Source organism: Nannospalax galili, unplaced genomic scaffold (genome assembly GCF_000622305.1).
Source record: "Nannospalax galili isolate Female #2095 unplaced genomic scaffold, S.galili_v1.0 scaffold907, whole genome shotgun sequence".
Classification (NCBI taxonomy): domain Eukaryota; kingdom Metazoa; phylum Chordata; class Mammalia; order Rodentia; family Spalacidae; genus Nannospalax; species Nannospalax galili.
In genome coordinates, this window is record NW_008357958.1 from 1,435,727 (window position 1) to 1,450,723 (window position 14,997).

Below are 14,997 nucleotides of genomic sequence, written 5' to 3' on the forward strand. Positions count from 1 at the left end.
AGACAGAGTCTCCCTGTAGCTCCAATTGGCCTGGAACTCACTATGTAGACCAGGCTGGTCTTGATCTCACAGAGATCTGCCTGTCTCTGCCTCCTAAGTGCTGGGATTAAAGATCTGAGCAACCACACCTGACTCGGTTCTCTTTGAGGATCAGAAAATGATTTCTGTTAAACTGGATGGTTTCTTCAAGTTCCCAATTTTGCAAATTTCTCATGTTCTGGCCAAAAATAAGATGGTAAATTTCTTAAAATTCAGCAACTTGTAATTCTATTTAAACCAAGCACTTATAAGCTACTATATAAATTAGCAAATTAACACCATGTTTAAAAAAAAAACTGCTACTCAAAATGTTACATGTAAAACAGTTTTATGCATAATTCAAATTGTACATAGCTCACTTTTCTGCTTCTAAACAAACAGAAGCTCACACATGTACTACTTTACAGTTTACCAAGTGGTTATACATACATTTTCTCGTTGTTTGACAGAGACAAGTGAGATCAAGTTCTTCTTTTCCAGAAGGAGGCAGACCCAGACATTAGTCAGTACATTAATACTACATAGTGTAGCCCTGAGACTTTAGATCTGCAAAGGGTGTTAAAATGCAAGTACAACACATATTTCAATTTTTACCACAATTTTCTAGTTTTCCATTTTCTTAGCAAAAAAAAAGCCTATGAAAATCATTTTCCCCAAAGTAGAATAAAAATGAGACTACTACAGTCATTATACTAACCAAGTGAGTGAGAGCTACCAGAAGCAAAGCTCATTTCAAAGGTCTTCTGCAGTTATCTCTTCAGGACAGCAGTACCAGCCTGCAATTTTTTTCCTATTTTAGAGAAAATAATGCAAGGCATTCCTGCCTCCAAGTCAAATATATGTGTGTATATGTGTGTGTGTGTGTGTGTGTGTGTGTGTGTGTGTACACACACAAGTTAGAAGTTCCCCCAGGGCCTAATTATCCCATCCTCACCCTCTAGGGACTTGATTTTGTTTGATCCTATCTCTCCCCTTTAGTACTAACTAACTTCTCAGCCCCACTCTCTTTCCTCTTAATTTCTTTGTGCTGTGTAGACTGTAAGTTCTACTAGGTAACCATTCATTCTGAATTATTTCTGCTACTGGATAGTTTTCATTGTCAGAATTTTCTGCCCTTATTTAAATCTTGAAGGCATTTCTTTATAAGATAGAAGAGCTGTAGCTTATATTTACTGTCAGAAAAGGGTCAATTCCAGTGTCAATTTTCCAGTGAATAGTTGTCAGAAAAGAAAAAAATCCAGTGGTAACTGGGACACTTGCTCCCTGTAGATTTTTCTCCTGCCACTGGATGCCAATTCAAAGTGGACAATCTGGCTGGTTGCAAATTCAAAGAACATCAATATGTTTAAATCACTAGTTCAAGGAATCAAGTCTTTTAAATGCTAAAATGATTTTTTATTGCATTAAGAACATTTCAATAAATATTTTGAGGCTTTGGCTAGGTAATCTGTCTGCACTAGACATTAGATTTCTCTGGACCAACTCCATTGCCTGCAATGGTATTTATTAAAACTACAAATGCCAGCACATGAATATGCCAGTACTGAACCTGTTGTCCATATCTAAGTATCTCATCAGCTAGGAAACAGACCAAAGACAAATGCTGGATATCTAGTATAAATCAACAGATTCTTCACAGAAGAAAACAGTATGAGACTAATTTTCTACAACATATCACCTGCTCATCAGTTCTTCATTATTACTTCAGTTATTTCAAGGTTAATAAAATTTATATACCACTATTCATAGTTTCTTGACTTAAAAAAAAAATCTAAATTCTAAAAGGTATAAACAAGTATACACATAGAATTATTTTTATAAACTTTTGATGTTTTTTTCTGTGCATCTTATAATAAGGAATATATAGAGACAGGACAAACGTACATTTAAGTCATTAGTGGCTATCTGAATTTTGCTTACATGGCTAGTTGTCCTCTCGATGGGTGATATAAATGACAAGATCAAATAACAAGCATTTGACAAGCTCCATCAGTGCCAACGTGAGCCACTGACTGCCTTCATCTAGTTACTGCTCACTGGTCTAAGAAACACTCTCTAAAAGCTGCAATCCATACTTTATTAGACATTTCTGAAGCAAGACAGGATTATTTTAACAGAGTTCCTACCTGTTTCTCTTTTAGGGACAATAATTTCTGTAATAAAATAAGAGTTTTAAACTCTTTTTTGTTTTTTAAAAAAGCTCCAGTCATTTCTGTGACTGTCCATCATTCCACAGTCCCTTTCACCCAAGGCGTGGTCCCTGATGTATCTTTTGGAGGTTTAGTTTCTGGGAAATTTTCAGCAAACCTCTCCCGTGCTTTGTCCCAGTTTTTTTTGCTCTTGTTCTGGAGAAGGTGGACATCATCAATTGAGGATGGTTTCTCTGTCCCCAAGCCCGCGTGTGTTCGTCGAAGCTGAAGCTGGATCTTTACCAAAAGTTAAACAGAGGAATTATTTTAGAACCTAAACACACTGAAATCCACTGTGTCTAACTTGATACTCTGATTATAATTCTTTGACTTAGTAAAGACTGATGGGGAAAAAAAAAAAGTCACATACATCAAATACATACAGGAATACAAGTACTACTGTCCATGGACTTTCAAAGTGTTTTTGCATTGTCTTGCCAATCTTAAGCACAGCTGACTCTACAAAAAATGAAATGCTCCTTAAATAGCAATCACTAAACCTTTAGGTATGTTCAATCTTTTTAACTATGACAGATGGTCTCATCAACAAAGTTCATACTCTTAAAATTGTACAATAGAGTTTTTTAGAAAATGAAAAAAATGAGGGCTGGAGAGATGGCTCAGTGGTTAAGAACACTGACTGTTCTTGCAGAAGACCCAGGTTCGAATCCCAGCACCCACATGGCAGCCAACAACTGTAACTCCAGTTCCAGGGGATCCGACAGTCTCTTCTGTCCATGGGCATTGCATGACATGGGTGCACTTACCCAGGCAATACACGCATACACACAAAATAAATCAGTAAAATATTTTTTTTAATGAAAAAAACAAAACCAAAAACCTACAACTTCTCTGGTACAATTATGGCATGAATGTTATGGGAGTAATCAGAAAATGTTCTTCTGATGGGAATTAAGGCCTGCATCACAAGACTGAGCCCGTACCTGGCACTGTTATGAGGGCTAAGAACCTTTGGCTAGATAGGTCACAGGCTAGGAGAACCTACTACTATTATTCCACTAAAGAGACATAGTATTAAACTGACTCCTAATGACTTGTTATACCCATAAATTAGTGCATCTCTCAACTCTCAACAAGAAGCTTCTTCATGCAGCAGATGGCAATCACCACAGAGACCCACAACTAGACAACATGCAAAGAATAAGAGACTGCACAGTGTTCAACTCTAAATGGGATACCTATATCATACCCTTTCCTCCCAAGTCTCAGGATTACTGCAGAAGAGGGAGTAGACAGACTGTAAGAGCCAGAGGTGGTAGATGAATACAAGGAAACTGTTGTCCGCATACCACAGGGCAGTTGCACACATGAACCCATAGTGTTTGTGACAGCATGCACAAGACCTGCTCAAGCCCAAGCCAGACAAAAACCCAGCATGGATGGGGGAGGTAGGCAAGAAACCCCAGTCCAAGCCTAGGAATTATTGCCAATTGATAGCTGCTGGGAAAGGGAGTCAGTTTTCCTTTAAGGGTGTGATGCCAGATAGGCTAACCAGGGATGAACCTACACTCAAGAGCATTTGGGGAACGTGAATTATTCTCATAGGCCTTTAAAAAAATAAAGAGGTCATGGAGTCAGGGGTAGTGGTAGTAAGGTGGAGGTCTGAATATGATCAAAGTACACTATAGGAAGTTCTCCAAGAATCAATAGAAATATTTTTTAAATCTTATTTATGTTTTAAGTAAGTTTATGATTTTTTTATCGCTTCTTGGCCTTTTGGCTAAGATCAAGTGTAGTAAGTTTATGATTTTCTGTTGGGCCATATTCATAGCTATCCTAGGCAACATGCAGCCCACAGGCCACAGGATGGACACACCCAAATAGTGCAGAATAGGTCATTCCCATTCTAAACAGAAATAAAGGTCATGCCCATATTTAAACCTCCTGCCCAGGCTTCACTCAAGTAGACTACAAGACTAAGCACTAAACAGTATAAAGAAGGTCTAGGGAAATCACTCAACTTCAGACTGTTTGCATAGCTGTGTACAAAGCCCTGAGTTCCACTAGCAGAAATGTGTACGGGCACATATACACAAGTATACACAGAGAGTCATGAAGAGAACCTGTTTATTTTCCTAACAGATGAATGTTACTTGTAATTTTGAGAAGCAACCAGTGACTGAGCACCTTATATAAGGTATACCATGCTTAGGAGTTTTATCTTCAGGACACCCTTGAAAAAGGGTTCTTATCCTCAGTTTCACATAAGAAATTTAACTTCAAATGTGCCCCAAAACACAGTGATAGAGCACATATATACTGTAAGTCTAACATAGAAATATTTTGTCCATCATATCTCAATGAAAGTGAGGAAAATTGGTATTAAATTTACACTGATTCAACCATTTCATTGAATACTAAGTACTTTGAAAGTTCTATTGTCAGGTTATCTCATAACTTTTTTTTGGTGAAAGACAATTGTTACTTCCCCTCAAACATGGGACTATAGAACTTAACTACTACAGTGTTTTCCAGAAATTAGTCTCCATATTTTATATAAAATTGTTCTGATTCTTGAACATAAGATATTCTTCAGGTAATACAAAACCTGCCTATCTGTAAACTAACACTAACTGTTCCTGAAATGTTGCTCAGCCCCAGACATAGTAAGAATGTTGCTAAGAATCTTTACAGGTCTGAGGGTATAGTTCAGCAATACTGTGCTTGTCTCACATGTGCAACACCCTAGGTTTAATACCCAATGTGGCAAAATAAAAAACAAAACAAAACAAAAAAACCAACCACACACATAAAACTAAAAAGCACAAGAAAACCTCGATTCAGGAAATAGTACTTTAATAGCTTTGATGTTAAAAAAATAAAAAAAATTCTAAACAGGGCTATTCCAAAGCACAAAACCCACATTTGTTAGCTGAGACTAACCTGGGGCTGCTACTATATCCTCAGCATACAGAGAAATGCCTGGCACAGCACGACACAGTCCACGTCTACTTAAGAGTTATGAATGAAAGAGAACACAAGTCTTACCGGCGTTTTCATGCCTCCACCATCCTTTCCCAGGCCCTCGCCTTTTCTCCAACCCATTTTCTCCAACATCTTCCGACCTTTGTTGCTATCTGTAATTTCACTTTAAAGGAAAATGAAGATGACTTACAAAGACTCTTCAGGCCACATGTATAATGAACTATGAGTTAAAAGTAATCAGTACAGATACTTTACAAAACTGGCATTACTTCATAAAGCTGAAGATACAAATTCTACATTATATATGCTACTTAACAGAAAGATGATCACCAAATACACACAAAAAGTCATTCCAGAAAAGCTAATGACAACTTACAATCCAGATGTCTGCACATATTGAAACTGTTCACGAAATAAATTCTATGGTCACAAAAATAAGCTTTAGCTAAAAAAGTCACATAGGACAGAAAGAACAGAGGCACAAAGTAAATACTGTGCTGTTTCATTTACTTAAAATTTTGAAATAAGTGAAAAAAAAATTTAAGGATAGAAAACAGGACAGTAATAGCACAGGGTCAAAGGAGTGTGGGTTTAAGGGGTTACTTGTGTACTGAATATGTGAATCTTACAGTGTCACTGAATGAACACTCAGCATTGGCGTACCTTTCTGTAACTGTATGTACCAATAAAGAAAGCAAAGCAGGTGAAACAAAGCTCTCATTGACTATTACATTCTGTACTATGATTTTACATTCTAACACAAGAGTGGTTTACATTTCTATTTTCATTATCTTTTTAGTGTATAAATATGCACTTTTAACTTCTTTGAACAACCAAGTAAAACAGACCAATGTGCTTCATTTATTTTCTGCCCTCTAATTTATATCTAATGTAATCTTCATATTCTTCATATTATGTTCTTCAGGAACATAATAAACAGGAACTAAATAAATAAAAGTATGTCACTCTGCTCACTGCATCTAACCTTAACACTGTAATTCATCAAATCTGACTCCATGAATAGTAAGATGCTCCGTTCTATGCACCATAAGAAAATTACTATCATTTGTAATTATAAAACTAAAACTATCACATGTAGTACAGCTTAGAACCAATGAATTATGAGAATCAAAACTTTCTAATTAGCAATTCTGCATGACAGAGTCAAACTGGCTCAACCTAGAATGAATTTAATTCTAATTTAATGAATAAGTACAGTTCTATTATAGGCCTCAAAAATCACTTTCTTTACCAAGAGAAAAAAACTACATCGAAGAAAAACAAGTATTTTAAAACAAATAAAACAAAAGTACTTGAGTGTTAAAAGTAATTGTGAAAACAAATATCAACAAAAAACACAGTCCATAACAACAATAGCTTCTAGTTGTCCAGTATGCAAAAGGGAGCTGACACCATAAAGTGTCTAGAGTGCTACCTATCTACGCACAGTGTGTGTTTAAGTATGTGTGCATCTGGGGAATAACGACATGCTAAGTAGTAAGAGCAAATAGACAGAATTTCCATCTTGATCTGACTGTCCCTTTAAAGGCTGCCTACCAGAATGCACTGCCCTGTGAGTCAGACTACGCTGTGGTGTAATCATACAACCAACACTGTCTCAAGCAGAGTTGTTCAATACTCACGAGTGAACAGATGCAGGGGCATCATCTCTTTGGAATGTTCCTTCACTTCCAACCTGCTCCCTGCGCTTTCCAGCTCTATCTTTATATTTTGGATTCTTCAAGGCTTTTTCATCTTCATAGTCTATATTCTTAACAGTCACAAACCATTGATTGAGAAAAAGAAAGCAAACAAAAATGTAGCTTCTGTACTCCTGCCATACTTAGCAAATATAGATCAATGTGGCCTTTATACAAGTTAACAAAACTAGTGGTGCTATAAGTTTTCTGTTATTAGATATGCTACTTTTATTCTATTCTCTTTTAAATGTTTGTATTTTTTTCAAGTTATACACAAAATAAACACAAATGACAGAACACAGTGAAAATTCAATGTATTTTTACTTAATGTTGTGGCATTATATTGTCATATGAACTAAAATATTCAATGGCTCAGTGGGCAAAAGTGCTTGCCCTGTAGGCCTAGTGACCTGAGTTCAATCCCCAGAACCCATATAAAGGTGGAAGAAGAGAACCAAATTCACAGGGTGTTGTCCTCTGACCTCTACATGCATGCCATGGCACACTTGCACACACATACATCATGCATGTACACACGTAATCAATAATAACAATAGTGATAATAAAAAACAATCATTAGAAGACATATAGAGACCCTGGGATTGGGAGAAAAAAATTTCCTCCTTTCTCTAAGGATTTCAAAGACTCTAACATAGTTCGATACTTCCAAGAGGAAGGGAAAAACACAGAAAGTCACTTAAAAGTTAGAAAATAGTCCTCTTGGTAAGAACAGCTTTTAGCATCAATAAAACTCCATTTATATGACTAATTCACTATCCAACATGTATTTAGTGGATAGTGTGTGTTCAGTTACATATTAGGTAGTAGAATGTAGACAATTTTAAAGCCCCAGGAAAGACACAACATTTTGATGCAGCATGGCAGGCTCAAGGATAAAGGCACACCCAGGTATGGCAGTGCCATAGAGGCAGAATCTGGTAAGGATCCAGAAGGTCACCTTCCTACTGTTATTATCTGCTGATCTTTACATGAAAAAGTCACTCATTCATGTAGAGATGCTGAGGATCAGATAGTATTCAAGTACTGCAGAAGTTTTTACAGAATTTTAACTTTAAATAGAGAAGAAAAACAGAACCACCTACTTTGTGACTTTATCCTCCAAAAGATAATACAATTAAACTTTTAAAAAATATATTTTATTTATTATTTTTATTTTATGTATATCATGTGTTGCCTGCATGTAGGTAAGTGCAACCGTGTCGTGCAATGCCCATGGAGGACAGAAGAAGCTGTCGGATAACCTAGAACTGGAATTATGGACAGTTGTTAGCTGCCATGTGGGTGCTGGGATTTGAATCCAGGTCTTCTGCAAGAGCAGTGTTCTTAACCACTGTGCTCTCTCTCTCCAGCCCCAACAGCAACTTTTTAAGAAGCTTTATGACAGGTTGGAGAAATGGTTCAGTGGTTAAGAGGCTGCTCTTGCAGAGGACCCATGTTCAGTTCCCAGCACACACAGGTGGCTAACAACCATCTGTAACTCCTGTTCCAGGGGACCCAGTACGTTCTTCTGGTCTCTATAGGCATTTTATGCATGTAGTATACTTCACTGCACTCAGACAAACCAGAAACCAGCACAAAGTGAACTTGCTTCACAAATGGAAGCATTATTGCATGTTCTCATCTGACTGGCTTCTTTTGTTCAACACATTCATTTTGAGATCTATCCAGGTATCAATGGTCCTCACTTTTTTTTTTTAATTGATAAAGAGTATTCCACTATAAGACTACAGCAGTTTGTTTATTCATATTTAATGGACATCTAAAATCCCCAGTTTGGAGGTATTACCAAAAAAGCACTTATACACATTTACTTACCAGTCTTTGTAGCAAAATATGTGTGCATTTCTCTCATGCAAATACCATAAATTGGAATGGCAGAACCATATGGTGGATGCATATTTAAGTTTCTGTGTATAGAGGGGCGGGGGCAGGAATCAAATTCAGGCCAGGCCTCACATATGCTAGGCAGTTGCTTCACCACTGAGCTACAAATCCAGCCCCCTTTAATGTTAAAAAAATTATCAAATTGTTTTCCAAAGTAACTGAGCCATTTTACATTACCACCAGCAATGTACGAGCTCCAGTTTCTTTATCTTTCCAAGGTTTGGTAGAGTCCTTTCAAATTTTTTACACCATTCTAATAATGCTTAGCGGTATCTCACTTGTGTGTGTTGTTGCTTTTTTTTTAATAATATGTATGAAGTGTTTTGCCTGCATATATATAAGTGTACCAGCATTGTGCAATGCCTGCAAAGGCCAGAGAGAGTATCAGATCCTCTGGAACTAGAGTTAGGACAGTTGTTAACCACCATATAGGTACTGGAAATTGAACCAAGGTCCTCTGGAAGAGCAACCAGCACCCTTAACTGCTAAGCCATCTCTCTAGCCTCTCTGTCTCTGCTCTTGTACAGTCCCCCTCCACCCCAAAGTGGATTTACAGTATATTAATGAAAGTTTTCTGGAAACCAGAATGTCCATTTAAATGTAAGGAACTACCATTTCAACTCGAACCTCAATAGTTGTTAGGCTATAAAGACCAGAATTATAGAAATTACATAAGTAATTATGTTAAATAGCATGTTACCATATATAATGTACTTAGTATACTTGAAAGCATTTTTATCCACAATCACAGATACAATTTAACATGTGAAACAATATTCAACATCCTTACCTGCAATCCATACTTAACACGTATTTTCTTTAATGCTTTTCTTCTTACCAACTCTTTTTCTTCCTTAGTTAATGCTGGACCAACTAAGAAGAAAAAAGTGAGTTTCAATCTGACAGACTTGTCAGAAAATTAATATTGACCTGAAAAATATACTAGGTTATTTTAGTATAATTATTTTACATTTCCACCCATTTTCCTGCAAGTTTCATAATTTCATTTTGTTTACAGTAGAATAAAATTCCATTCTGTGTAAGGACTGCATTATCATTGTCCATTCATCAGGAACTAGAACACACTATGCCGCGTGAGGTAACCCAGGCCCATAAAGACAAATACTGCATGTTCTCTCTCATATGTGCATCCTATCTTTGAATTTTTAATTTGTATGTTTAATTTGAAGTGTCTACAGATGTCAGGAAGCCAGAAAGGGCCCACTGGGGTAGTGGAAGCTTTACTCGGGAGAGGAGAGAATAAGTCATATATGACATGAATGAAGGGGGAGAATGGAGGTTGAGTTTAAGTGGGAACAACGACTGGAACAGAAAACTCTCTATTGGTGTAGTAGTGGCACGTTTATCTTGAAGGGTAATCAACAGCTATCTAATCTGACTTAAAGTGTGCTCAATGGGAGGAAACTTATGTGTGGCACTGTAAACAGTCAAATATACATGGTTGTAAAGGTCATAGAGCCTGTAGAAAACTCTGTCTGTCACATCCCTAGACAAATGTAATTTCTTACTGTATGCTAAATATGGATCCTTATATTGACAGCCAAGTATGCCTGTCACCTCTTCATTGATGAAGCTTCTTTTTGCAACAGATAGAGACTGTTACAGAGTCCCACAACTGGTAACACACAGAGAATTAGTGTTTGTGAGATGCCCATCCTCAAGTGATACATCTACAATGGAACCTCTACACCTAAGGCTCACAGAAAATAGTGGAACAGGGGGCAGAGAGAATACCAATGCATCTCTCAAGTCTCATCAGTAAAATTTCCTCATGTAACAGAGGGCAATGAACACAGAAGGTTACAAACAGCCAAAGTGCAGTGAATAAGTGCCTGTAGAGTGTGTGTCCTTGGACAGGACTCCTATATTAAACCTCACCCACCCAGGGCTCAGGGACTATTGTGGACGAGGAAGCAGAAAGATTTAAAAAGCCAGGGTGGTGGTTTTTAGGTGCATGAGCATAAGGAAACAGTCTTCCAGGCTTCTGGGAACTTACTCATATGAACTTACAGTAATGGTGACAGCACAGGCAAGACCCACGCAAACTCAGACAAAAACATAGCATAGAACTGGGGAAGTGGACAGGAGGTCCCAACCTTAGCTGAGGAACTACTGGCAGCTGATCACTGCTGGGTGAGGGAGAGTTTATCTTCTTTAAGGGAGTGATGCTAGACAGGCTGAACAGGCTCCAGTGGATGAACTCACACAGAGGGACATCTGAGTGCACAAACTTGACTCGATAGGCCTTAACTATATGACAGAATGCATGAAAGCCAGTGAGCAGGCTATGGGGGGGGGAGCAGTATGGGATAAATATTATTAAGATGTATTGTATGAAATCCACAAAAATTCAGTAAAAGTATATATTGGGAAAAAAAAAAAGCTTAGTGGGGATAAGGGAGATGAAAGGGTGGGAATGGGTTGACCAAACTTAAGGATATATGAAAAAGCCTTTTGAAAATTCACTATTTTGTAAGCTAATATGTGTGTGTGTGTGTGTGTGTGTGTGTGTGTGTGTGTGTGTATTTAAAAAATATATATATAGAATAGAGGTAATCCTGCATGTGTGGAAAATACTGTTCCAGAAGACACAGGCTATTAAATGAAAACTTCCATGCCAGCAATGGGATGCCACTCTATGAATTACTGGTCAGGGAGGCACTAGAGGCCCCCAAACAGCACAGGCTATTGCCACTGTTCTCAGCTATCCACATGTACAAGGTAATACCCTATTGTTGAAGACAGCACACACTTTGGTTGGAAGACATAGAGAAATCAATCCAGAATTGAAGGTGAAATTTCCTCTCTGTGAGCTAGCTTTTACATTGGAAGAAGGTGCTACCCAGGCCTCTAGGGGAGAAAAGACATCAATGGTCTTACTTAGCCCTGGATCCTGCATATATCTGCCCAGCAAGTTACATCCTCTGGTGCAATAGTGGCATAACTATTATGGAAGTAACCCCTTTCTGACTGGATTTGTGACCTGCTTCATAGGAGGGAATTAATGACTCGTATTGTAAACCTGATCAAAAGTCCAGGCTAATGATGTCACAGATCCAAGAGGGGAACCTATTATTGTTTTACTAATGGTCATTCTGTCAAATTGCCTTCTGAATATTTATGTTTATACACACAGACCCGAGTTACTCTCAGTCTTGGTCAGAGAAACTTCTTTTTGCAGTGGCAGTGGGCAGCAATTAATATAGAGACTCCTAACTGATCAAAGAGCTGAGAATAAGTGACTCTGAGTGTCCTGCCCTAAATGGGACATCTACATTAACAATCCCTCCCCTTAAGGCTCAGGGAACATTGCTGAAAATGGGCAGAAAGAACGTACTAGCGTCTAAGATGTGAAATGTCCTCCGCATATGACACAGCTGTTGCACTCATAAACTCACAGCAGCTATGGTTACTTGCACAAGATCAACTCAGTCAACATTCCAGTAAGGACAGGGGAGGGGCTCATGAGGCCTCACCCCACCGGAGGTGCATTTGCAATTGATGGCTGCTGGGGGAAGAGTCATTTTTCTTTGGGGATGTGGTCACTGATTAGGTTTTCCATGCTCCAGTAAATGGCCTTACAAACATACACCAATATTGAACTCAGTGGGTTACTGAAAAGGAAAGAAAAAAAGGAGAGGAGCAGCAGCAGCAGGAGAGGCAGGAAGAGGAGGAAGAGGTGATTATGAAGTTGAGATGGGTTATATGTGGTATGTATGAGACCTAAGGGGGGAGCGGCAAGGAACAGGGGGTGATCAAAATACACTGCATACATGTATGAAATTCTCAAAATTAAATACAAAATATTACTTTAAAAATTAAATTTAAAAAACCTAATAGTACTGGTACCCCATTCAGATTACCAGAAGTTAAAATAAATAATATGAAAGTTCTTCAGGAACTTTCATATTATTTGGGGAACAGTAGCATTTGGGGAAGCAAACCTACTGGGCAAGCAAACCAAAACCCAAAACTTATGGTATATGGTCACCAAATGAAAAATTAGTATCTCAACTTTCAATTATTATTATAATAGAAGCTGAAATGCAGAAATATTAAGTATAATTTCCAAAAAGCCACAGGGCTAAGGACTCAATGGTAGAGTCCTTGCCTAACCCTGGCTTCAATCCCTTCCACCACAAGTCAACAAAACCAAACCCCAAAGCTTTACTCTCAGCAGTTTCAAGCACAATTACTCTTAGAGGATAGTCAATTACCACTGTAGACCACAGCAAAAGCCCACTAAACTGGAATAGTACAAACAGCTAATTACTAACTTTCCTCTAGTCAGAAAACAATGTTGTTACATCATCAAATTAATGCACAGAAAAGTCAATTATCTATTAGGATCAAATTCCTAATATGTCATTTCTTAGTCTTGTGACACTAAACACTGACACGTGTTTATCTCCGATTACTACTGCATTGATAGGCTGGTAGATTCGTGTACCTCAGTCCTCTTCATGCCAATGAGCTATGAAGGCTGGGGGATGGATCAGTAGTGGAGAGGGAACAAGCCACTACCTATTTTTAAACACTTAGTGAATGAAAGTATTCTAAAAAGTATCAACTATACCCATACTTAATATGTTTTACATACCGAAAGATTCATCTTTCTTATCAAGGCGAAGGTGAGCTCTAACCTGCCCTGGCTCACAGCCATCACAGGTCTCACTGCCAGGGTGAATATGAAAGGACAGCACAGTTTCCCCAATTTTCACTTCATCACCATGTTCAAGGACGTAAGGATCACATTTAGTTTTGGGCTAGAGGGAAATTTTTAATAAAACAGAAACACAAAGTAGTTACATATGGTGCTTTTTATATCTGCTATAGGTGATGTCTGAATACAATGAGAAAAATACTTGAAATGATTCTCAACAAGATAAGACACCTGTGCACACACTTGGACAACTTGATGGATGGCCCATGAAAAATATTCCACTAGGGGCTGTAGGTAGCTTAGTGGCAGAATATGTGCTTACCATACACCAGGTCCTAGGCTCAATCTACAATATTCCCTCCCAAAGATGCACAAATGGAGAAGAGAGCTGGATTGAGCTACTTATAATTTTGGTCTTCTCAAAACCCAAGAATTTTCTTATCTCCTTCTTTGCCCAATCCCACCAGAAATGCCCCATTCTGGACCTGAAATAATCTATCAGCAAAACACATAATCAAAGGAGAGATGATATATTAAGAAGTGATAAAGCGCATCTTTTCCTCTTTTCTCTCTTTTAAAAAAAAATCTGTGTGTGTTGCATATGTATGTGCGGCCAGAAGAGGGTGCTGGATCCCTTGGAGCATAGATGCTTGTGGATACACAGCTTGTTAAATGGGCCCTGGGATTTGAACTCTGGTCCTCATGATTGCACAAGTATTCTTACCCACTGATCCATCTCTCCAGCCCTTGCTTTTCTCTTAATTCAGTTTTCTTTTTCATTTTTAAAAAATGAGTAAGGCTTCCTATGATGGTTAATTGATTATCAACTTGCCAAGATCTATAATCACTAAGGAGACAAGCCTCTGGGCATGCCTGTGAGAGGACTACCTACATTAGGTTATTTGAGGTTGCAAGACCCTTTCAACTATGGGCAGCACCATTCCATGGGCTGGAGTCCTGCAATGAATAAAAAGGAAAAATTGAACTTAGTGCTAGCATTCACCTCCCTCTGCTTCCTCAAGTTGAACATAATGTGCCCACCTGCTTTGTGCTCCTTACCATAATGGACTATTCTCTTGAACTATAAGCCAAAAAACCCTTCCTTCCTTAGGTTTCTTTGTCAGAGTATTCTGTCACAGCAACAAGACATGGAACTAATGCACTTCCCTTCACCCTTCTGTCCACTCCTTCCCAGTATTTTCTTATTACATATCAGGACTTTGCTACAGGTTAGGGATACACATGTTCTCTGGACAGGCATAGCCCTTGTTTTAAAGAAATCCCTACTTAAAAAAAAAACTTTATTATTTTTATTTTATGTGTATGCATGTATTGCCTGCATGTAGGTAAGTGCACCCGTGTCATGCAATGCCCGTGGAGGACAGAAGAGGCTGTCTGATCCCCTAGAACTGGAGTTACGGACAGTTGTTAGCTGCTATGTGAGTGCTGAGATTCAAACTGGGGTCTTCGGCAAGAACAACTAGTGTTAACCACTGAGCCACCTCTCCAGCCCCCCCCCCAATCCTTTAATTCT

General features: G+C 38.2%; 1 protein-coding gene across 1 annotated transcript in view; it reads right to left on the minus strand.

Moving 5' to 3' along the window:
- Positions 1-346: 346 nt before the first annotated feature.
- Aggf1 (angiogenic factor with G-patch and FHA domains 1) overlaps positions 347-14,997 on the minus strand; it is a 38,529-nt gene continuing 23,878 nt past the window's right edge. Inside the window, exons 10-14 of the mRNA XM_008855991.3 lie at positions 13,401-13,566; positions 9,570-9,652; positions 6,818-6,945; positions 5,238-5,337; positions 347-2,465 (exon numbers count right to left, since the gene is read on the minus strand). Coding sequence (XP_008854213.1) covers positions 2,265-2,465; positions 5,238-5,337; positions 6,818-6,945; positions 9,570-9,652; positions 13,401-13,566 — 678 coding nt within the window. The 3' untranslated portion in view covers positions 347-2,264. The remainder of the gene's footprint in view (positions 2,466-5,237; positions 5,338-6,817; positions 6,946-9,569; positions 9,653-13,400; positions 13,567-14,997) is intronic.